This window comes from Cololabis saira, chromosome 1 (genome assembly GCF_033807715.1).
Source record: "Cololabis saira isolate AMF1-May2022 chromosome 1, fColSai1.1, whole genome shotgun sequence".
Classification (NCBI taxonomy): Eukaryota; Metazoa; Chordata; class Actinopteri; order Beloniformes; family Belonidae; genus Cololabis; species Cololabis saira.
In genome coordinates, this window is record NC_084587.1 from 52,080,264 (window position 1) to 52,105,445 (window position 25,182).

Sequence of the window (25,182 nt, forward strand, 5' to 3'; positions counted from 1 at the left end):
TACCTGTCATTTCAGCAACTGCAAGAAGGTGGAAGAACATCCTCTATTACAGGCTATGCTAACAGACTTATTTGTTTGATGTTTCATGGGTTCTAGAAATGAAACTATTTTCTGTAAATAGTAACAACAGTGAAGACATATGAGACCATTAAGAAGTTTCTGGAGCTGTTCTGCAGTTTGAAAGAAGTTCTACCATTTCCTGTAAACGCTGGAGGGGTGGGCTTAGTGGGAGATACACACACTCTCCCTTAGAAATGGATGAGAAGCTCAGTCATCCGGGAGGGACTCTGTATAGAGTCACTGTTCCTCCACATCGAGAGGAGCCAGTTATGGTACTCCAGGCATCTGGTAAGGAAGCCACCTGTAAGCTTCCCTCAGGAGGTGTTTCAAGCATGCACAATTGGGAGGAGGCTCCATGGAAGACCCTGGACATACTGGAGAGATCATATCTCTTGGCTGGCCCGAGGTGGCTGGGGAGAGGGAAGACTGGACCTCTCTGCTATCCCAGCAAACCACCATGGATAAGCAGAAGTTGATGGATGGATGGATGGATGGATGGATGGATGGATGGATGGGTGGATGGGTGGATGGATAGATGAACATTTATGAGTCTTATCAAAGGTTAAAATAGTTATTTATTTAGATTTTCTCATCTCCTTTCTGGGTAACATCAATGGCCAGTATGGTCCAAATGTATATTTATGTCTAATGCTTCAAGTACTTCAATTCATGTTGTTTTGCTCGCTAACAAACCTTTTTCTTTTCCTGGCATGTTAAAATGAGAAATAATGGTTTTACTGGGATCACTGCCAGCATCCCTTCCCGTCACCACCTCCACACCCAAAACATCTGCTCCGGGGTCTTGTCTCACTCCTGTAATACAATTCTAGTATCCAGGAATGCTGCAGTTGCAAAGTTCCTCAGCATTGTTGTGCAATTAACATGTCAGGGATAGCCCATGTCCCATGTTTTGTCCCATTAAGTAAAAAAGCATAAAGCAGAAGGTTATTTGGGTTATTGTTCATCCATAGTTATGTATGATGATGAAAACAAACCTGAACTGTGTGAGTCAGCATCAGCCTTTAATAAGGAACATTAGAAAACATGTCCATTGCAATACACGTGTTTAAAGATTATGACCCTGCTCAGTGTTAGCAGGTGAAAAATGTAGGATTATTGTATCATAAAAACTTGTTTTTTGAGGGAAATGATCGTACATAACCAAAATAACAAGTGTATTGATGCGCTACAGTCAAATATGCTTGTGAGATATAGTAGTGGTTAAGTTCCTAATCGGCACTCATGGCTTATATGGAAAGGAATGTTCTTCTTCTTTTTGTTTATTTTCCTTGCTCAACTTCTGGACCCGGCTGGAACGTCCCGTGGGGCGAGTGCAGCAGACCATTCAGCCAATAACGCTTGTTGCTCTGAGGCAAACGTGGACATCACTTGCAGCTCACATTTATAAAAGCCTGATTGGCTGGAAACTTATCACATGGAAACAGAAACATTCAGGGTTCACAAAAAAACAGGCAGACAGTAACGGCAGGCTGATTACAAACACACATTTACAGAATAATCATAGTATCATATATTTGGCTTTGGGGTTTATTGATCATACATGGTACAGATGGCAAAATTATTGTACAAATACGACAATTATCGTACACCTGGCAACACTGGTTCTGCTGTTCATTCACATGTTGATGTTTTTCTTTTCACTCATTTTGTAGAAGGTTCCCACTTGTCTTCTTCCTTGTACAAATCGTTGCTGATATTGAAATATGAAGGACTAATAAATCATTGCTCTTTAAATCTTTTCTGTTAACTTGCTGTGGTTGGATTGGGATTGGGGCGGGGTCTGCAGGGGAGAGAGGGAGTGCGGGGGAGTTGCGCACAGGTGACGCGGTACACAGGTGTATCGAATCATTCTCTGTGTATTTCAGTAGTGTGCGGGCCCTGGAGACGGGAGCAGCTCTGCTGACAGTGCGGATGCACCGAGATCCTCTGCAAAGAGACACAGCTTGGCTGGTAGAGCTAGTGAAATAAAATATTTCTTTTTTAAAAAAAAAAAAATTTTATCCCGGTTTTTTCCCATTTTTACCACCCCGTGCTCCTACCTAAGTGACAGTCCTGGGCATTGCCATCCTCTACCAACCCCGGGAGGGCCCTGCACTGAGCTCAGGTCTCCTCCTTAACCTGAGGAGTGAGCAGGCCGCATCTTTTCACCAGACAGGGTGGGGTTTCTCCGGCCGGACGTAGCGCGTGGAAGGATCACGTTATTCCGGCCGGATCCTCCCCACCCCAATATGGCGCCCCGGTTGGCCAGAGGGGGCATGTATAGCCCAGGACTGTGTGCATGTTTTTGTGAGGGTAGCTCCCATTAGCTACCCAAGGGAACACGGGGAGAACATTTCTCAAAATTAAAGAGAAAGTGCCCGAAGCCATGTTTACTCACTGTTACGCACACAAACTGAACTTGGTGCTATTGCATTCAGCAAAGTGCATGTCCGAGTGTCACGTTTTTTTTTTCAAAACAGCTGAGAGACTAGCATAATTTTTCAACAAATCCACAAAGCGCACTCACTTGCTGGATGATGTTGTCAAGCGCCGTTTACCCTGAGCAGCACCTACAAGATGGAGCTCCAACTCAAGGCTGCTGCAGACCATAAGTATGCACCACAGTGATCTGCGCACGTTGTTCGAGATCATTTTAGAAAATCCAGACACCTGGGATAATGACACGCTGATGATGGCAGCAGGATACAATCGGTGGTTGTCAAAAGCATCAACATGCCTTCTCCTTCTGGCATGTGAGGACATTTTCAATGAAACTGACGCACTATTTAGAGTGCTGCAAAACAAAGTGATGGACATTGAATATTGTCTTGCACGCATCCGCGACACTGTTGCGGCTCTCGAGCGCATGACACAGGAGTTCGACAGTTTCTATGTCCAATTTGAGAACAAATGTTGTGCACTTGGCCTGACAGAGAGCGGAGACAGACAGTTGATTAGAAATAAACGAAAACAAGTGTTCTGCAACATTCTGGATAACATCAGCTGTCAAATGAAGGCTAGGTTTGATCATTTTGGCGAGCTAGCTTTCCTTGGTTTGGTGGACTGCGCAAAATTCAGGGACATGTCACAACATTTTGATGACACGAAACTGCAGAGCCTGTCAAAGTATGCCAAATTCTTTGACTTTGTGAAACTGAAGGCGGATCTCGTTGGACTGTATAGTTCACAAACGGTGAGGGATGAATGTAAATCTCCTGGACAGCTTCTCAGCTTTTTGGCCCGGAACGAATTCATTCCAACTGTTCCTGAGGTGACAAAGTTGCTCCAGCTCATGCTAACTGTTCCAGCTACTATAGCATCCGTGCAGAGGTCATTCTCAGCACTTAAAAGACTCAAAACATACAGTCGCAACAGTACTAAAACTGAAGGAAGATAAGGAAGACTTCTACAATCAAGTCATCGCTGCTTTTGTTCAGAGGAGCGGCGCATGGACTTCATTTATAAGTAAAGGTAAGACCATAATAACTTTTTTTTTAATTGAATATGCTTTTTGTGCGCTACGGTTTGTATGTGTAAAGCATTTGTATGTGAATGACGATAGGAGGTTTTAAACATAACCAGTTAACTGCTGCCATTCAAATGGTGAATAAGTTGCTCTGGAGGGTTCATATGCTTGTAAATCTGACTGATGAAGTCAGTGCCTCCCCATCCATGAATCTCACCGCACGTCACTGATGTTCATTCAGTACCCATTTACTTCCTCCCGTCAGGGAGCTGTTTGGCAAAGAGGAGAAGCTTCCAGAGACTATTAATTCTGCATATTGTTTTGTTGTTATGTTTGAATAAGTGGTGTCTTCCTGAGTTTATTTTTAACACAACGCAGAAGCCAGCTGCAACCGGCTGCACTTGAGTTTCACTTTCACTTTGTACAACAGGAATGTGTGGGTGTGGTTTATTTGTCCATATTAAAGGCTGCATGCATGTGGGAGACATTTCATGATCACACAGATCTACTTTTTTCACTTGAGCTGAAGAATCTACGCTGCACTCTTCAACCAAAACATGGAAGAACATCATTTCAACACCAACATGACCAGAAACTTTGGTAAGAAGGATTTTTCTTTCTGTGTGTTACAGTTCATGCGTCAGTGATCACTGATGAATCAAGTTTGAATAAATCCAACTCCTGCAGATGGAAACATGGACATATTTGTTCTTGGAAACCATGAAATAACTTACTAAAGGTTTCTTCTTTTATGAAAGTTTTAATGAAATCCATATTTATTTCTTGGTCCCTTCAAGATACGAACAGGAATGACATGACGCAGGCTCTCTTAAACCTGAACAGAATGGAATGCTGAAAGAGTTCAACTAGTGCTTAGTTCTGAGGGGGTCCCACTAAATACTGGTGTTTGCTCAGAGTCATTTGGTTCTGAACATTGCAACATTCAATTGTATCTTCTTCTTATCTGGATGTCGACTTATATGGGTTTTCTATAGCTGATGTCTATTATTAAAACATGGGAGAGTAACTAGCCAACAACAATCAATGTCCAGACAATCCACAGTTAATCAGTTAATCCCACTGTCTCTACTACCATCACTGTGTTTTTTTTTGTCTTGATAAAAAGTCTGAAAAATAAATTTAGATGGTATCTTAAAGGGGACATATTATGGCATTTAATGTATATTTTAAAAAGGCCTTGAATGTCTTAAAAACAATCTAAAGCTTGTTTTTTCTACATACATCAGAAATTCAGCCTGTGAGCCATGTCTATAGTTTTACCGCTTCTAACCCCTTTTTCTGTGCTTCATTCTAAGGGAAGGGGGGGGGGTATGATAATGAGGCTCTGTGCTGATTGGCTCCCTGAATGACGTGTAGCAGGGGAGGAGCATAAACCTGGCATTCAGTTACACGGATCTAAAAGCCTGATTTACGGTTCTGCGTTAAATCGACGCGTACCCTACGCCTAAAGCCGCGTTTATACTTGCAGTTCAGAACGCGTACGCGAGACGCAGGATACGCGTGACGTCACGTCTCGCGTATCCTGCGTATCCTGCGTACATTTGACGCGTCGACGTGCACGTTCTCAAAAAGACACTGAACGCGTACGCGACCTGCAGTTCTCGCTCTGGCCGCTAGTATCGCTGTTCCCGGTCTGATCCCAGCTGGCACGACTATGCTGCTCTCCCCTGGAGAAAGTTCCCCGTGCATATATTTATGCAATATTTAACTTCCCCCCAGGGTTTCCGTTGTCCGGTAAAATATGCCGAAGTCCGGTATTTTATAATCTCTCCGGTCAAAATACTCACTGGTGCTGCGGGACTAGAGTCCCCGGGAGTACCGCGGATGGCGAGCCCCGGCCGCCGAGCCCCGGACAACCCCCGGCGGCCGAGCCCCGGTGGCCGAGCCCCGGCCGCCGAGCCCCGGTGGCCGAGCCCCGGTGGCCGAGCCCCGGCCGCCTAGCCCCGGCCGCGGAGCCCCGGCGGCCGAGCCCCGGCGGAGGTACGCGCCGAGCCTCGGTGCCTCCCGGAGCCGGGAGGAAGCTGAGCCGGGAGCCGGGAGTCAATTGACGGGACTTATTTTATTTTAAATACTCTGTTTTTCAATAAAAATACTATTGAATGACTTGGAATCATATTAGGAACAATACATTTTTTTACCATGTTAATCTTTCTTATATTGACATCTACTTCTCCATATGAACCTAAAATTAACTGGATTTATTGTTTCGTCATTCTTGTTGAGATGGGTGAGGAGAATGCTGGATAAATTAGTCTGGAAAGACTATCCACTTTTGATAATAAGCAATAATAATAAGATAAGATAAAATAGTCCTTTATTACTCCTCAACGGGGAAACTCACGTAGCAGAAGTACACACACACACACACACACAGGGAAGGGGGTAAAACAGTAATATAAATAAGTAATACACATTAAAAAAAGAGTAATAATAATAATAATAATGTTATGGTTTTCTTTAGCTTCCTTCTAGGCACCCAGAGCTTTACAGAGATCATTATTCATTCACACACATTCTCCCCGGTGGTAGCTCCGTCTGTAGCCGCAGCTGTCCTGCAGACTGACGGAAGCGTGGCTGCCATATCGCGCCAAACGGCCCCTCCGACCACCACAAACATTCATACACACTCATACACATTCACACGATGTTATAATCTCCTACATCATCCAATATTGTCCTGTAAAAGTGTTCGTTTTTCTAATCTGCTACCGCTGCTGCTGCTACTACTTCTGCTACTTAATATAAGTAGCTTTTCCAACTGTTGCTCTGCTTACTGCCCCCTATCGGTCACCATCGGTATGACAGGCTCTACTCGGGTGGTACGCGACGTACGCAGTGGAGCATGAACAGACACAAAGCAGGCTACGCAGGCTACGCAGGTTACGTGCGTAGAGTATATTTCCGGCTGTAGGCTCTGCGTTGGTGAAACGCAGAACCATAAATCAGCCTTTAGTCACCTCGTCTTCACACAGGAAGACTAACAACCACACACAAGTGTGGTATTTAAAAATAGAGCGGGAGCAAAACTTAGTTTGATTGTGCTTTATTTAAGTTATTACATTAATCAAACCCGTCGAAATCCCCATCCTCTGTTTCTTCATTCATCCGAGCCTGATCAATCAGACCAGGAGAACTGCACCTGCGACGGGCAGAGCCCGCAGCTCTCTGGCCGCGCTCCTTCAACAGTAAACGACGGAGCCCGCTGCCCGAGCGGCAGCCGACGCTCGGCTCCCGCTCGGGCGGCGGTTCCTCCCGGAGGAACCACCGCCCGGTCTTCGGACAGAGACGGGTCTTCGGGCCCGCCTCTGCGGAGCAGCTCCCTGGGAGCAGCGTCTCCTTCTCCGCTCCAGGCGCCCCGCCACGGACCCTACGCCGTAGGCTCTTCGTTGGTGTAACGCGGAACCATAAATCAGCCTTTTGCTGGGAAGATCTGAAATGAACAGAAGAAAAATATATTACGGTACCCGTCGGGGCTCCTCACCGGTCCGGTCCGTGAGCGGCCCCGGAGCTCCGAGCAAAATAAATACTTAGCCCATGCAAAGATCATACTTGTAGACAAATATAAATAACATAAAAAAATAACGTTCTTACCGCTGACTCGTGTGCAGTTGCCGGGTCCGTACTGTTGGTACTGATCCTTTTATAAGGGTAAGTGTCGATGCAAAACCTCATCTTAACTGTCCCTCGCTGTAGAAACAGCCACCGCTTCTAAACACTGGCTGGAGCTCCAGCTGGCGTAGCTGGCTGGTTGTGGGCGTGGTTTCAGCAGCGGGGGCCGACCTATGGAAATGAGCGCCTAGGGTGACATCACCCTAGGCGCAGATTCAGAATGGCCCAAAAAAAGTCACGTGACTGGAAGACTCAGTCAGGGGGGGAGCAGACCCTGCAGAATTCCATGGTATTTTATCTTCCCTGTGCTGGCAGGGTGAGGGGAGACCACTTTATATATGTTAAAACAAGAAAAAACATGTTTTTCATAATAGGTCCCCTTTTAACTTTGTTGTTGTTTTATCAAAGTACTTTACTTTCTTCCTTATCTATTATTTCTGACCTTGTCTTGTTTTATGGATGGATGGATGGATGGTGAGATTATTGCACATTTTGTGTTGTTGGTTAGACAGACTGACTGACCGCCACTTGGTCCCTCTGTTCTTCTGTTGTTGCCCCCCCAATGAGAAGTTAAACAGTTTGATGATATGGGGGACAAAGAAGTTCCTAAGTCTGTTGGTCCTGCACATGGAGAGAAGCAGCCTCTTGCTGAACAGGCTTTTCTGGTTGCTGATGACCAGACAACAAAGTTCCTCACCAAGCCCCTGTACTCCTCTTTGTCATCTCTGATACATATGGGGGTATTATTGTTCCAATATTATTTGTGTGTGCGTATCTCAATCTGTGTGTGTGTAATAAGATTTGTGTGTATTCACATTTGTCTGTATTCACATTTGTGTGTGCGTAAAAAGATGTGTGTGTCCGTATTCACATTTGTGTGTGTGTAAAAAGATTTGTGTGTCTGTATTCATATTTATGTGTGCGCAAAAAATCAGCCGGGAGCTCTCGATTGGCTGTCTTTGTACACGTGGATTTTGACACACTTCTGCCGCGGCAAATCTGTAAAAGCGATCCGTGTGTAAAACGATTTGTCCTTAACGTTTCCTTTGCCCTGAGCTCGGACTCACAGGCTCACGCCAGGCTACAGTAGCAATACAGCCTTCACACCACTAGTCGGCGCGTAGCACTCAGTCAGTACGTTTACATGCAGCAGTTCAATCGGGTTTCTGATTGTATAAGACATCGTTCAGACTTTTAAACTGCATGCAAACACCTGAACCCCATCTACTTTGGACCTATGTCGGACATTTAGTAATCGGGTTGCATGTGGAGTAAGATAACTTCCAAAAAGATGTGTCCATGTTATAACTATTCATGTTATATTAGAGAACAAGGTAGTGTCGAAAAACAATATATAGCCATCCCCCCTCACAAAAATAATAAAAATATATTTTCTCACCAACAAATCATATTTTACATAAACATATTTTAAAATTTTCAAGTAACAAAATAACATATTTGAACAATTCTTCAGATTTTGTCAGTTCTTTTATTGTCTGAAAAATGGTTCAAATGTGTTATTTTGTTATTTGAAAAAATTTAAATTTGTTTTGTTGATGAGAAAATATGTTTCTCCAGACTTCCTTCACCCCGGACACTTCCTCCACGTTCCCAGGCCAGCCGAGAAATATAGTCTCTCCTCCCAGTGGATATGCCTGGAACACGTCCCTAGGGAGGCGTCCAGGAGGCATCCGATACAGATGCCCAAGCCACCTCAGCTGACCTCACTGTGAAGGAGCAGCGGCTCGACTCTGAGCTCCTCCCGGCTGACCAAACTCCTCACCTTATCTCTAAGGGAGCGTCCAGCCACCCTGCGGAGGAAACTCATCTCTAAGGGAGCGTCCAGCCACCCTGCGGAGGAAACTCATTTCGGCCGCTTGTATCCGCAATCTTATCCTTTCGGTCACTACCCAAAGTTCATGACCATAGGTGAGGGTAGGTGCGTAAATTGACCGGTAAATCGAACGATTCACTTTCGCCTTTCGACTCAGCTCCTTCTTCACCACGACGGTCCTGTACACCGATCAACACCAATGAAACACAAACGAATAAGTCTGTTAGCATGGCCTGTAATAGAGAATGTTCTTCCACCTTCTTGTAGTTGCTGAAATGACAGGTAAGTCTGTCGAGCCAGTATTTCACGGAAAGAAGTTTGCAAAAGTTCTCAATGAACTTGTGACTCCTCTACAAGTACATGTTGATTCACTGCTGTTGATTCACTATTTACTTCCTCCCTTCTTAGGTCGTTCAAAACCATTGTGTTTTCGTCTGAGGGGTAAATTAATTTGTAAAACTGTGACATGCTAAATCAGTCTCAAACATTCTTGTTCACAGGATCCAACCTCATGAATGATGCTGAGCTGAGGATCGTGATGGTGGGGAGGACTGGAGTAGGGAAGAGTGCTACTGGAAACACCATTCTGGGATGGGACCGCTTTCAGTCCAAGTGCAGTCCGCGGTCTTTGACTGTGGATTGTTCTAAAGATAAAACTGTGGTGGATGGACAACCAGTTGCTGTCACTGACACCCCGGGCCTGTTTGACACCAGGTTTGGTCAGGAGAAGACAACCAAAGATTTGAGCCAGTGTATCACCTATGCTGCTCCTGGACCCCATATCTTCCTGGTGGTCATTGCTCTGGGCAGGTTCACTGACGAGGAACAGCAGACGGTGCAGAAGATTCAAGATATCTTTGGCCAGGCTGCTGACAAATACAGCATGGTCCTCTTCACTCATGGAGACGTCCTTAAAGACACCACTATTGAAGAATTCCTATCTGAGAGTCCAGAGTTACAGGAGCTTGTAGCCAGATGTAACGGCCAGTACCATGTCTTCAATAACGACCTGAAAGATAAGAAACCTCAAGTTACTCTACTGCTCCAGAAGATCAGAAATATTGTGCAGAAGAACGGAGGAAGCCATTACACCAACGAGATGTTCCAGGAGGCCGAGAGGGCAATTGAAGAGAAAAAACAAAGCATATTGAGAGAGAAGGAAGAGAAAATCCGTAGAGAGAAAGAAGAACTGGAGAGAAAACTGCAAGAAAAGTATGAAAAAGAGATGGAGAAAATCAACATGCAACTCCAGGCTGAGAGAGAGAGGGAAAAGAAGGAGAGAGAGGAGGAGAGGAAGAGGATGAAGGAGGAGATGGATGAGATGAAAAAGAGAGAGATGGAGTGGAGAGATGCAGAAAGAGAGAAAGAGAGATGGGATAGACAAAAGGAGTTGTCAGTTATGAAGGATAAATTAAAAGAGCAGCAGGAACAGGAAGTCAGAGAGCAAAAGGAGAAACTGCAGTCCAAATATGAGACTGAGGCCAGAACACGAGCGGAGAAGGGAAATCCTGTCTATCACCTAATACAAGCTGGGAAGCATGTTTTTGGTTTCATTAAAATCGTGTGGCGACGGTGGCTTAGTGGTTAGCACTGTTGACTCACAGCAAGAAGGTTCCCGGTTCGACTCCCAGTTGAGTTCTCCCCGTCCTTGCGTGGGTTTCCTCCTGGTACTCTGGTTTCCTCCCACAGCCCAAAAACATGAATGCTAGGTTAATCTGTGACTCTAAATTGCCCGTAGGTGTGAGTGTGAGTGTGTTTGGTTGTTTGTCTGAATATGTGGCCCTGCGATGGACTGGCGACCTGTCCAGGGTGTAACCCCCGCTTCTCGCCTGAAAATAGCTGGGATAGGCTCCAGCAGACCCCTCTGACCCTTCAAAAGGATAAAGCATAGATGATGGATGGATAAAATTTGCTGCCGTTGCGCGGATAGTGCAGCCATCTCACAGCAACAAGTTCCTGGGTTCAATTCCTGCCTTGACTTCAGCGGTCACACCCTGGTTGGGGTTGGTGAAAGGGCCTTCCTGTGTGGAGTTTGCATGTTCTCCCTGTGTTCCTGTTCCTGTGCTAATGTTAGCTTCCCTCACAAAAACATGCACACAGTCCTGGGCTATACATTCCCCCTCTGGCCAGCTAGATGGGGTGGGGAGGATCTGGCCAGATAATCAAGAATAACTTGATCCTTCCATGAGCTACGTCCAGCCAGAGAAGTCCCAACCTGTCTGGTGAAAAGAAGATGCTCACTCCTCAGGATAAGAAGGAGACCTGAGCTCAGTGATTGGTAAAGGGAGCAATGCCCAGGAGTGAGGAGCAAAATGGGGGAAAAAAATTGGGATTAAAAAAGAAAGAAAAAAACAGCCTATAAAATAGTTGAAAATAGCATCTGCTGGTGAAACATGGTGAACCAGTGGTTACTGCTTAAAACAGGAAGCGCGTTCAAAGTTGGCTACAGGAATTTAAAAGTTTAAAACACCTGCTCAGAAACAATATAAAATGTAGTTAAACTTCACCTACAGATATATAAAGACACCTCCTTTTTTCCCTCTCTAGTCCCCCCATACTATTGTATCTGTAGGATTTCTTTCTTTCTTTCTTTCTTTCTTTCTTTCTTTCTTTCTTCCGATGAAATGAGGGCCTTTTTGCCCCCCTAAACGTGCCCCAAAAGTCACCAAATTTTAATGGTGTGCATTAATGGGCGTGGTCTAACGGCTCAACAGCGCCCCCTAGAAAACTTTGTGCCTCAAGCCTGAAAACATCTACATGGAAGTCATACAAGCACTTCCACTGCAGCATGCCTGAACGTGCACAAGGGTGCGTGTTCATCGCTGCTTGCAGCTTTAATTATCCTTTATAATTATAGCAACAGAAATACAGCTACAGTAGATGCTTTGTGACAATAAAGTCACTACTAGTTTCATAGTCTTTCCATTGTACTAATAATTGCTGTGGTTATTTGCTAATTATTCATATTTTTAGACCACATTTTCTGTAATAAAATACTTTGGTTGCTCAGGTTTTCTGGTTCATAACTATGTTCATGACTAGAACAATGTTTTCACATGCTTTTGATGTCATGTTTCATGTTATGTTTCATGTTATGTTTTGTGATCATGACTAATCTTTTCATGATTAACAATTGAAATAAAGATGTAAATATTACAACCTGACCTTCATTAATGGCATTATTATTATTTGTTTGAGTATGAGAACATAACAGAGGAATATGCTTTCCTGAGTTTAGAGTATTGGCTTTAAAATGTGTCCTGAGCGACCTGATCTCTAGTGGATAGCTCTGAGCTTCTCTTCACACCTGGCATTCACATGTGTTTCCACATGTCTCAAGTGGCAACTTGAAATTGGAAATGTTATCCTCTGTTCCTATGAAAACAAACAGGGACATGATTTCTACCTATGAAAAACACGTTTTACCTGTAGAAGGCATCAAATTAAAAAAGAACACCCTTACTGTATATCAGATTGTTTTCCAGCTTTATTTAAAACATGAACATATTCAAAATACAATTCAAAAATAATGACAATGAGAAAACATGGAAGATAAAATGTTCCACACACATCCAAACAGAGGTGGGATAAGGTGGAAGTTTCAAGAGGAAGAAGTAATAAAGCGTCACTTGTTGTTGCCCTTTAAAATGACGGTTGCTGCGTTAATAAGTGTGTTCTTGTGTATACAGAGGAAGTCAGTTACCTAACTGCTTGTCTGACCACTGTGTTATGGCATCAAAACTCACAATTACAAAAGTTCCTACAAAAACCACAAGATGGCGCTTTAACACCATGTAATTTAAAATCCATAAATATTGGGAGATTTTCAGAAGCAGGCCTACTTTCAACACATTTATTTCAGAAAAAGCCTAGTCAGTAAATGAGGAGGCAGTACTCAGTAAATGAGTGCTGCTACGATGCTCTGCAGGGATACTTTCAAAGGGAGAAATATCACCAGAGACAAAGAGAACAAGTTTACATGATGAACATCACATTACTATACAAATAATACTAATAGTATCTGTTAGAAAAGTCTATTTGGATGGATGGATGGATGGATGGATGGATGGATGGATGGATGGATGGATGGATAGATAGTGTAACACCGCGTGTGCTACGGGGGTCACAGAGACAGCGGACACCGGGATCTTTGCAGGACTTTATTTGTCTTTCGTGCACAAACACTCAGAGGCTTCGTCAGCCGAGCTGCTCGTCCCCTCTGCTCTGCTTCCGTCCTTCTCCCGTCTCCAGAGCCCACACCCTACTGAAATACACAGAGAGTGATTAGACACACCTGTGTACCGTCAGCTGTTCCAGCCGCGTCACCTGTGCGCCACTCCCCCGCACTCCCTCTCTCCCCTGCAGACCACTCCCCAATCCTGCACCCTGCCACATACCCCCATCGCCCGACTCAGGCCGGGGACCGTCCGGCCTAGCCAAAAGGGAGAGAAAAGTCAGGAGTATAAATGAGCGGCTCCCCACAGAGGGCCTGTTTCACCCTCTCAAACACCTGCTGGCACTGCTCCGTCCACTGGACCGGATCTGAGGCACCCTTTCGGGTCAGGTCAGTCAGGGGGCTGGACAGATCGGCAAAGTCCGGAATGAACCGCCGATAATACCCCGCCAGCCCCAAGAACTGCCTAACCTCCTTTTTGGTCTTGGGTCTTGGGCAGGCCGCAATCGCAGCTGTCTTGTCTACCTGGGGACGCACCTGCCCGCCTCCCAAGTGGTACCCCAGATACCGTACCTCCCTCCGTCCAACCACACACTTCTTCGGGTTGGCCGTGAGCCCCGCCTGTCTCAGTGAACCGAGCACCGCACCCACCTGCCGCACATGCTCCGCCCAGCTGTCACTGTAGATGATGACATCATCCAGATAGGCGGCAGCATATGCAGCATGCGGGCGCAGCACTCTGTCCATGAGACGCTGAAACGTGGCAGGGGCTCCGAACAAGCCGAACGGAAGTGTGCGAAATTGGTACAAACCGTACGGAGTGGAGAAAGCCGTGATCTCCTTAGACTCTGGAGACATGGGAATCTGCCAGTAGCCCTTGGTCAAATCCAGTGTCGTGAAAAAGCGAGCCGTGCCCAGCCGATCCAGGAGCTCGTCGACCCGAGGCATCGGGTACGCGTCAAAACGTGACACCTCATTCACCTTGCGATAGTCCACACAGAAGCGTATAGACCCGTCTTTCTTCCGCACCAGAACGATGGGACTAGACCAGCCACTGTGGGACTCTTCTATTACCCCCATTGCCAGCATGGCGTCCAATTCGGCCTTCACCACTTTGCGTTTGTGTTCAGGCAGACGATAGGGACGTGAGCGCACCGTCACCCCCGGGCGTGTCACAATCTGGTGCTCTATGAGGTTTGTGCGTCCTGGTAAGGGAGAGAACACATCAGCAAACCGCTGTTGCAACGAGGCCAGGTCGGCCCTCTGGGACGCGGAGAGCTGGTCCCCACAAGTGAGCGAGGCTGGATTCGCCGAGTTTGGCACCTCAGGCCCCAACTCATCTCTCTCTCTTACCTGCATCACCAGAGCGACCGGCACCGCCTCCCTCCAGGCTTTAAGGAGGTTGACATAACTGTGTCGCTCCACCCCTGTCAGGACGCACCACCTCATAGTCCACGTCCCCCACTCGCCGTGTGACCACGAAGGGCCCTTGCCACTTGGCAAGTAATTTGGAGCTAGAAGTGGGCAGCAATACAAGTACTTTGTCTCCCGGAGTGAAATTTCTCAGCCTGGCTCCTCTGTTGTACAGCCGTTGTTGCCGCTCCTGGGCTGAGAGCATATTCTCCCGTGATAGCCTCCCCAGTGTATGGAGTTTTGCTCTCAGCTCCAAGACGTGCTGAACCTCATTTTTACCGGGGCTTGGACCATCCTCCCAGTTTTCCTTAACCAGGTCCAAAACCCCACGTGGTGTTCTGCCAAACAGCAGCTCAAAGGGGGAAAACCCTGTCGAGGCCTGGGGAACCTCACGCACTGCAAACAGCAGAGGATCAAGCCACCTATCCCAATTCCGAGCGTCCTCGTGAATGAACTTACGGATCATGGCCTTAAGCGTCCGGTTAAAACGCTCGCATAAACCATCCGTCTGGGGATGATAAACGGAGGTCCTAACCGACGTAATGGCCAGTAATCCGTAAAGTTCCCTCAGTGTTCGTGACATGAACTGCGTGCCCTGGTCTGTCAGAATCTCTTTCGGGATCCCGACGCGGGAGATGACCTGAAGCAGCGCCCGCGCCACACTCGTTGCCGAGATGGTGCGCAGCGGCACTACCTCTGGATAACGTGTTGCATAATCCGTCAGGACTAGTACAAAACGATATCCCCGTGCGCTCCGCTGAAATGGACCGATGAGGTCCATGGCGACCCGCTCAAATGGAACCTCCATTAATGGCAACGGCTGCAAAGGCGCTTTTGGCACAGCCGGGGAGTTAACTAGCTGGCATTCGGGACAGGAGGCGCACCAGCGGCGCACCTCCCCCCAAATGCCCGGCCAATAAAATCGGTCCATTATGCGGGCCAGTGTTTTGTCGCACCCCATGTGACCAGCCATCGGGTTATAATGAGCCGCCTGGAAAACCATTTCCCGGCGGTTCTTCGGTACCAACAACTGGGTAATAATCCGACCAGATTTAGTGTCACGGCTCACTCGATATAACCTGTCCCTATGCAATGCAAAGTGCGGATATGTGAGCGCTGCATCAGGGTGCACCTTGTGACCATCAATCTGTATCACTTGGTCGAAGGCTGAGCGTAGAGTATCATCACGAGACTGCTCGAGTGGAAAATCTTCCATAGAGTGCAGCGGGTCCCGCCGAGCCTCCACCGGAGCCTCCGCGGGTCCCTCTCCCTCTCCGTCTGCAGCGTCGGACAACTTTGCGTCACCGCTGAGCACAGCGCACATACCGCATGTCCCTGTCTGCCGTGATTGCATCCCCACACACTGACTCACCAAATTTCCAAACCCCGGCCAATCGAGTCCTAGAATCAGAGGATGCAAAAGGCGGGAGCTAACCGCAGCCTTTAATCTATGCTTTTTCCCCTTGTGTCGAATTTCCACTGGCACCACGGGGTACGAGTGTATACCCCCACGGATCCTTACCGGAACCCGGTATGTCCCTCCTGAGTCTGGGGAGGATGCTGGCGGACCGGCCACCCGGATCACCTGGCCCACCTCCATCAGCGGGCAGTCCCGCCTGATGTGTCCGGGCTGGCCGCACCGCCAGCAGCCCTGCCCAGGCGTTTGAAGGGCCCCCGCCGGGTCAGCTGGCGCGGGTGGAACCGGGTGCGAGCTCTGGGGAGGAGAAAAAGGAGAAGCATTATTCGGTGTTGGCGGACCCCCTGCCGCGGCGAACCTCCGGCGCGGCGCAGGAATGGGACGCGCTGCGGGTCCCGCCGCTGCTGCGGCCGCCGGATGGACCGCCAGGTGGTCCTCGGCCAGGGTGATGGCAACCTGCAGGGTCCCCGGGCGATGGCAGCGGACCCACGCCGCCGTCCGGGTGGGGAGCCCCTGGACGAATTGCTCCAGTACCACCTGCTGCATGAGCCGCTTCTCCCCCTCGCAGCCATCACACCGCCGCGTCGTGGAGCTGGTGGCGAAGGTGAAGGGGCGGTCCGTCGGCCCCAGCTGGAGCTCCCTGAACCGGCGGCGGTAGTCCTCCGGGGACCGCCCCAGCCGGTCCATCGCCGCCACAGATAACAGAACATACCTGTATTACGGTAATGTAAGACGACGGCCACCATGAGAAGGGTAAAGGGAGAAGGGGGGCGTGTGAGTTGCGGACGTGAATGAGACCATCTTCAGAAGTTAAAGGGGGAAGGGGGGGTGTGAAGCACAGTAGCGCTGGCGGAAGAAATGAAAATTTAACATTTTCATGGAGGTCCGTCTTGGTGCTTTCGCTTCAGGAAACGGTGCCAGCGCAGCAGCAGCGCCCAGCAGATTACATGGAACAGATGGAGAGCTTCCACTCATTCTGCAGCCGACACATCACCGACAAACACATCCAGCCCAGACACATCACCAACATGGACGGGGTGCCGCTCACGTTCCACATGCCGGTGAATCACACGGTGGAGTTAACGGGGACCCGCGCGGTGATAGACGGAACCAGCGCGGTGGATAGACGGGACCCGCGCTGGGGAGAGACGGACCCGCGCGGTGGATAGACGGAACCAGCGCGGTGGATAGACGGGACCAGAGCGGTGGATAGACGGACCCGCGCGGTGGATAGACGGAACCAGCGCGGTGGATAGACGGGACCAGAGCGGTGGATAGACGGAACCAGCGCGGTGGATAGACGGAACCAGCGCGGTGGAGAGACGGGACCAGCGCGGTGGATAGACGGGACACGCGCGGTGGAGAGGCGCGGTGGGGATCCACACAAGCGAATGAAAAGGGCTGGATGAAGGGATGATGATCAAGTGGCTGAGGCAGGTCTATGTGCGGCGACCCGGTGGTTTCTTTTCACACACCATGCGTGGGCTAACGTCAGCTGGGACTGTTCTTCGGGATTTTGCAAAAGCCGGGATTTCCAAGGGGCCACACGGCACAGAAAGTGACTGACACCGAGGAAATTCGGACTTGCGCAGCTGAATTAGCGGAGCTCTTTAATGCAGAAACAGAGGATGAGGACTTTGAAGGGTTTGATTAATGGAAAAACTGAAATAAAATACAATCAAAGTAAGTTTTGCTCCTGCTCTATTTTTAAATAAGCACACTTGTGTGCTTGTGTGTGTGTTCAGCAGCGTGTGTTTTGCCGCGCGCGTGTGTGCAGCTCCGTGTCCGTAGACTGCGCCTTTTGGGTTGGTGCGCCGTATGTGTGTTTTAAATCCAAAAATGACACACAAAAATGAGGGTGCGCCTTTTCACATGGTGCGCCGAATGGTCGTGAAAATACGATAGATAGATAGATAGATAGATAGATAGATAGATAGATAGATAGATAGATAGATAGATAGATAGATAGATAGATAGATAGATAGATAGATAGATAGATAGATAGATAGATAGATAGATAACGCAGAGCTGATACCCGGTCTCTGTATATGCTTTGGAGGCAGGGTAGGGTGGTTCCTAACAGTTTGCTGGCTGTTGTTACTGTCCTCCTAACAGACCTCTTTTGTGCCTCAGAAGCATTCCCAAACCAGCAGATGATGCAAAAGGTTAAAACACTTTCACTCAGTACGTTTACATGCAGCAAAGAAATAGGATTTCTGATCGTATCAGATAAAGGCTTCCAGAAGACCCAATCACTTGTCTGAGTTTACATGCTGTTCAGAGAAATGTCCAGAGCATGGCTGACTCCGTGAAGCTAGGTGGCGCTGTAAACATGGTAACCATTTCAACAAAGAGCCACTTCCGGTTGACGGTTGTTTTGTTTGGCGCCAATGTACGCCTTCCATATATTTTTCCACTTTATTTTGATCTGCTCCGGTGTCCTGATGAAGGCCATCTCTGCCATCTCTATCGCAATCTTTTTTAAGGTGTTTAAACAACTATTTAACACGCGCCGTCTCATTTTACTTCCGGGTGAATGCCCCAGAGGAAATTCTCGAGCATGCGCAGACTGCAATATCCGATTTCTCCGTGTACATGGCGTTAACATTCCGACTGTGAACGGGTTATCTAGGTGTTGCTACCCGATTACTTTTTTTTTTTTTTTTTTTTTTTTTACCTTGTCTGCACACATATTATTGATTGATACCATGACGGTAGAAACCAAAAGTGTATATATGTGCATTATTACTATATGTAATATATACATATATATACGCACACATATGCGTACACATACATAAATATACACATACAAACCCAGTGTTTTTTTTTTTTTTTTTTGGGGGGGGGGGGGGGGAGGGGGTGGGGGGGGGGGGTGACGACATCCACTGCCAATCCAGGAAGCAGGAACACACGGAGACACACGTCAAGCACTGGAAATCTGCAACAAAAAACCACAAACAAAGCACGAAACCGGCACGGAGCCAACCAAAACACGAACAGCAATTGACCTAAATCTTGAGATCTGATCGCAGTCTGAGCTAAGCTATCGCTACCGCTACCTAAACCCAAAAACTAGAGAGCCAGCATGCAGGTGAACAAGCCAGTGTGTATGTCTATGTGTGTGTGTGTGTATGTATATGATCATGCGTGTGTGTGTGTGTGTGTGTGTGTGTGTGTGTGTGTGTGTGTGTGTGTGTGTGTGTGTGTGTGTGAGTGTGCATGTGACTAAATGACTATATGTGTGTATGTGTGTGTGTGTGTGTGTGTGTGTGTGTGTGTGTGTGTGTGTGTGTAATAAACCAAACAAAGCTCCACCTGAAGTGTATCTATAGTGGGGGAGGGGGGGGAGCGACCCCGCCACCCGCGAGACCAGAGGCCGACAAGGAAGAGCCCGGAACCCAGGCCACCGGCAAACCCCACAGAGGGGAGAAGTAGGAGGGAGGCAACCCACCGCCTGCGAGGCCCCCCCCCCACCCGGCGGCGGCCGAGGGGGCCCGCGGGCGGGGCCCCCACGGCGCGGAAAGAAGCAGCCAGGGATCCCGCGGCGGCGGACCGCGACCCAGGCAATCCCCGGCCACCCGGTCCGGGCCGGACACGCGGCCAGGAGGCCCTCACCCTTCAGGCCAACGACCCCCACCCGGCAGGGGGCCAGCCTGCCCGGAGAGACAGAGCCGCCCCGGCCGCCGACGCGGGCAGGCGCACCCGTCCCCCACGAAAGTGGCCCTCCAAGACCAGAGGGGCGCCCCGCCGTAGAGGCAGCGGGGGGGACCGGAGACGGGCCCGGAGAGAGGGAACCCCCCCAACAAGGCGACACCCGCGCAGGCCCGACAACGGAGGGCCCCAGACCCAGGCATCCCATTCATTCATCCATTCACCTATCCGATACCTATACTAATAATAATATAATATACTATACATAATAATAATAATAATACTAATAATAATAATAATAATAATAACCATCTTTGTATAATATAATATTGATAAATTATTAAGTTTTTGATGTCCTGCCAATGGAGGCTCAAATCCTCCATGGCAGGACCCTTCCATACCGCATTCTCACCGACACAGACATACAATCACGCACCGTTTCCCCCTCCCCGGGGGGGTCCAGCACCGCCAGAAGGCACCCCAGGCTGCACGGCGGGCCCCGCCAGGCCCGGGTAACCCGACCCACCTGTCCGAGGCCCAGGCCGGTGAGGGAACGCGGGTGATGTGGGACCCCCTCCCGCCCCTTGTGTTGAGTGCATGTGATTAATGCCATAAAAACAGGGAGGAGGGAGGGCCAAGTATCGATTGACACCAACCCCCCCCCCCTCCCGAACTACGTGTCCTTGTCAAGTGTATTTATAAAGTGTTGAATGTGCAGTGTCTAGTTTCCTGTTAAAACCGTGAGGCGGGGAGTGCCGGGCCACGCGGGACAGTGCCCCCCACGACCCGGACCCCCCGCCTTTCGCCTATGTGCGTATGAATCGTGTAGGGGGGGCAAGAGGGGGAGCGGAGGCCGAAGCCAGGAGGCAGGACCAGCAAAGCCGGCCCTGATAAGACACCCACGTCCCCCCACCGGCCATCCAGTAGACGGGGGCCGGCCCCCCGAGCCGGGCCAGGGCCCCACCGTACCTCCACGGGCGCCCCCGGAGCCGCCGGAGCCCCCAGACGGAGGGGGAAACGGTCCAACATCCTCCCATTCATACTGACAACATAAGACATAGATACCTGGGAATGGCGCCACCCCGTGGCACTCCTGCTAACTCCGTATTGAACCATAAGTGTATTGAAAGGTACAAACTGTCCTCCTACAATTACGTGCTGTAAATACCGTATTCCTTGATCTCTCCATTGAACGAAGTTAACCATCTTTTTATCATTTTTCACGATGTCTGGGTTGTTCCATATGGGTGTACGGTCACATGGAAAAAGTGAAATTTTAGCTACTTTAAGAAATTCCCACCAAGCTGATAAAGTTGTGCTAATATTAATGCTTTTGAAACATTGATGACGTTTGATACTTTGACTAATAAATGGTAACTCTGAGATTTCTAGTTCGTTGCAAAACACTTGCTCTGAGTCCAGCCATTGACTATCTAAAGGATGATCTTTTGACCATTTTACAATATACTGCCAATAAATACTGTATTTATTGGCAAGGAAGTAATACTGAAAATTAGGTAGCTCTAAACCTCCATATTCTTTAGATTTCTGCAATGTCTTTAAACTAATGCGTGGAGTTTTATTTTTCCACAGAAATTTTGAAACACCTGAGTCCAGCGATTTAAACCAGGAAATAGGGGGTTTGAATGGTATCATTGAGAAAAAATAATTTACTTTTGGTAAAACCATCATTTTAATGGTGGCTATTCTACCCATGAGTGAAATGGGGAGAGAGCTCCATCTAGCAAGATCATCTTCTATTTTCTTTATAAGATGAACATAATTTAATTTTATTAACTCTGACAGCCTAGGGGAGATGTTTATGCCTAAATATCTAATGTTCCCCGATTGTAATTGAGTATTGGATATATTCCTAAAATTGCAGTTCACGCACAAAACGGTGGATTTAGACCAATTAATAGAATAATCAGACAGAGATGAAAATCCCTCTATAAGTGCGATTGTCTGTGATAGTGAAGATCGTGAGTTCTGGAGGAAGAGGAGTACGTCATCCGCATAAAGACTTATTTTGTGCTCTACTATTTTGCATTGTATACCTTTAATATTTTGATTTTGTCTAATAGCTGCTGCTAAAGGTTCGATAAATATTGCAAATAATGAGGGAGATAGAGGGCAACCCTGTCTAGTGCCTCTTTGCAAGGTAAAACTTGTAGAGATTTGATCATTTGTCCTTACACGTGCCTTGGGAGAGCTGTATAATATTTTTACCCAGTCAATGAAAGATTCACCAAATCCAAATTTATGTAAGGTTGCCAATAGAAACTTCCAATTTACCTTATCGAATGCTTTTTCCGCGTCTAAGGATATAATAGTAGTTTCCTGTTTATTGATACTGGAATAATCTATAATATTTAATAATCTGCGAATATTAGTAGAGGAATGTCTACCTTTAATAAAGCCTGTTTGATCCGGATGTATAATAGAAGGGGTGACTCTTTTCAGACGTTCAGTAAGGGCCTTGCTAATTATTTTAAGGTCTACATTTATTAATGAAATTGGGCGGTAGCTCGATGGGAGCAAGGGATCTTTATCCGGTTTTAATAAAAGACTAATATTAGCGGAGTTCATATTTAAGGGTAAGCTTTTATTTTCCCTAATATTTAGAATCATTTTATAAAATGTTGGTGCTAATATGCTCCAGAATTCCTTATAAAATTCAGCTGGGAAACCGTCTGGGCCCGGAGCTTTATTATTGGGCATATGTTGAAGAGCTTCATGGAGTTCTCCTATTGAGAGTGGTGAATCTAAATTCGTAACCTGTTCCTGATGTAACTTTGGCAGGTTAATTTCTCCAAGAAACTCATTAATGGATTGATCAGATGGTTCAATTTGTGACGAGTATAATTTGTAGTAAAAGTCTCTAAAGATTGAATTTATTAAACAGGGATCATGTGTAACTTCCCCTGACTGGTCCTTAATAGATGTTATGGTTGTTTTTTCTTTGTTTATTTTTAATTGATTGGCTAAATATTTTCCTGATCTGTTAGCATGTGCAAAGTTTTCCAGGCGAAGCCTTTGTACTAGAAACTGCGTTTTTGCGTCAATTATTTTATTTAATTCTATTTTAGTTTTCCTTATTTTGCTAAGGATACGTTCATCTGCAGAAGTCTGGAAGGCCCCCTCTAGCGTCTTTATTTCACCTTCTAATTCTTTTGTTTTTAAGTTGTCTTTTCTTTTTTTATTTGACGAAAAGGAAATTATTTTGCCTCGCATTACTGCTTTCCCAGCTTCCCATAGAACGCTTGCTGATATTTCCGGCTGGTCGTTAATTTGCAAAAAAATGTCCCATTCTTTCTTAAAAAAGTTAGTAAAGTCGGGGTCTTTGAGTAATGATGTATTAAATCTCCAAACTTTGGAGGATGATACGCTCCCCCTCTTCCCCAGAGTGAAAGAAACAGGTGCGTGATCGCTAATATTGATTGGGTGTATTTGTGATTCTGAGATATCTCTCATCAGAGAGCTACTGACTAGAAAATAATCTAACCTAGAGTATGAGTGGTGAACGGCTGAGAAAAAAGTGTAGTTCCTAAGGGTTGGGTGTAAAGAGCGCCATGTATCGCAAATACCCAGATCATTCATGTATTGCTTAACAATACTTGCTGACTGCCAACTCCTGTGTCCGCCTGCATTACTGAGCCTGTCCACTCCAGGGTCCAGAACCATGTTGAAGTCTCCTCCGATGATGACTGTGTTGTCTAGGTGAGCAGAAAGTGAGGTGAAAAAAGAGTGAAAAAACGAGGAGTCATCAACATTTGGACCATATACATTAGAAATACATAAATTCAAGCTTTGAATTTGCAAGACTAAAATTAAATATCTACCCTCTGAGTCAATGTGTGTGTCCTTTACAGTGAAATTTACTCTTTTATTAATGAGAATTGCTACCCCTCTTTGTCTGGAGTTGTAACAGGCGGAAAAAGCGTGCGGAAATTCTGGCGTGGCCAATGCATCTGCTGAAGCTTTAACTAAGTGTGTTTCTTGTAGTAAAACAATGTCTGCCTGCAGAGTTTGAATTTGATTAAGAAGTTTTAATCTCTTTACTGTGTTCCCGGCCCCGTTTACGTTCCAGGTGACGAACTTTAATTTATCCATAATCCAATCACTGAAAATAACATTACATGTAAATGGTAATGTTGCAGGAGTTGGATGTGTGTGTGCCATGTTAATCTAAATGTATGTTTGTACCAATTAACCAACCGGAAAGTGCAGCAGAGTGAGACATGGAGGGAAAGAGGAAAAAAGGAGTGTGACAATTGGGGTGGGGTGAGGGGGAGGGAAATAATTCTAACCATAATTAAAAGAAAAAAGAAAACAGAAAAAGAGATAGAGAAGAGGGGGAAAAGAAAAGAAAAAAAAGAAACGATCACCGATGTGTGACTGTAACTCATTGAGACTAGCAGATCAAAAATTATAAATACCTTAATATGTGCCGAAAATGTTTATGAAACTTTATCTGATCTAATCACCCAGTGTTTATAAAGCTATCTCTCTAACTAATTATCAAATGTTTATAAAGCTATATCTGATCTAGTCACCATTTAGTGAGAGAGAAAGAGAAAGGAAAAAAAGGCAAATTGTACTTATCTCTCAGAAGAGCCACGGCGTGATGTTGGGGTTCCGGTAAAGCTCCCCGTTCACGTACAGCCGGTCCACGGTGATGACAGCCCGACATCCCTCCGAAATGAGCCTCCTCCGGACCGGGAAGAGGACTCGGCGACGGTCCAGGATTGCTACCCGATTACTAAATATCACATACAGTGATATTTAGTAATCGGGTAGCAATCCTGGACCGATTACTAAATATCACATACAGTATAGGTCCGAAATAGGTCCGAAATAGATCGGATTGAGGTGTTTACATGCAGTTTAAAAGTCAGAACGATGTGTTATACGATCAGAAACCCAATTGAACTGCTGCATGTAAATGCACTGACAGACTAGATCACCTCTCTATTGATAAAAGTGGGCTGGAATGAATTTTGCTTCCTGAAATCGATCATTTCCTTTGTCTTTTTTTTTTTTTTTTTTTTTTTTTAAATAGATTTTTATCTATTTTTATCAAAATGAAACAGACATTGAACAACAAACAAGTGCTCTCTGCAATCACAAAGGTATCAAAACAGGAAGGAAAACATACCACCATCCAAAAAAAAAAAAATTACTCAAGGTAGGATAGTAAAAAAAAAAAGAAACTAATAATCAAATAAAAACCCTGCATCCCCACGACCCCCGGATACACTCCTCCAGTCCTACCGCCTCCCCAGCTACCGCCTCAGTCATCTATCCGCATACTGTGCCAACTGCCACCTATACTATATACAGTAGAAATATATTAAAATTATAAAAATGATAATAATAATAAAAATAATACAGTACATAGAACAAAGTGGATGAAGTTAATGAAAATAAAAACAGATAAACCAATAAATAACATACATAATTAAACTTCAAAATTCCTAAATGAATGACATCGATAAAACCATCAGTAGGACAAAAATATAAATGTATAAATA

At 46.5% G+C, this 25,182-nt stretch overlaps 2 protein-coding genes across 2 annotated transcripts in view; one reads left to right on the top strand and one right to left on the bottom strand.

Annotated features, from left to right (window-relative positions):
* Positions 1–25,182, bottom strand: part of LOC133447791 (uncharacterized) — a 779,477-nt gene that overhangs the window by 71,078 nt on the left and 683,217 nt on the right. The window lies entirely within an intron of this gene.
* On the top strand, positions 4,025–12,129 carry LOC133447702 (GTPase IMAP family member 4-like). Its single transcript, XM_061726438.1, has 2 exons — positions 4,025–4,126; positions 9,491–12,129. The coding sequence occupies exons 1-2, from the start codon at positions 4,084–4,086 to the stop codon at positions 10,576–10,578; spliced, it is 1,131 nt and encodes a 376-aa protein (XP_061582422.1). The 5' UTR covers positions 4,025–4,083; the 3' UTR covers positions 10,579–12,129.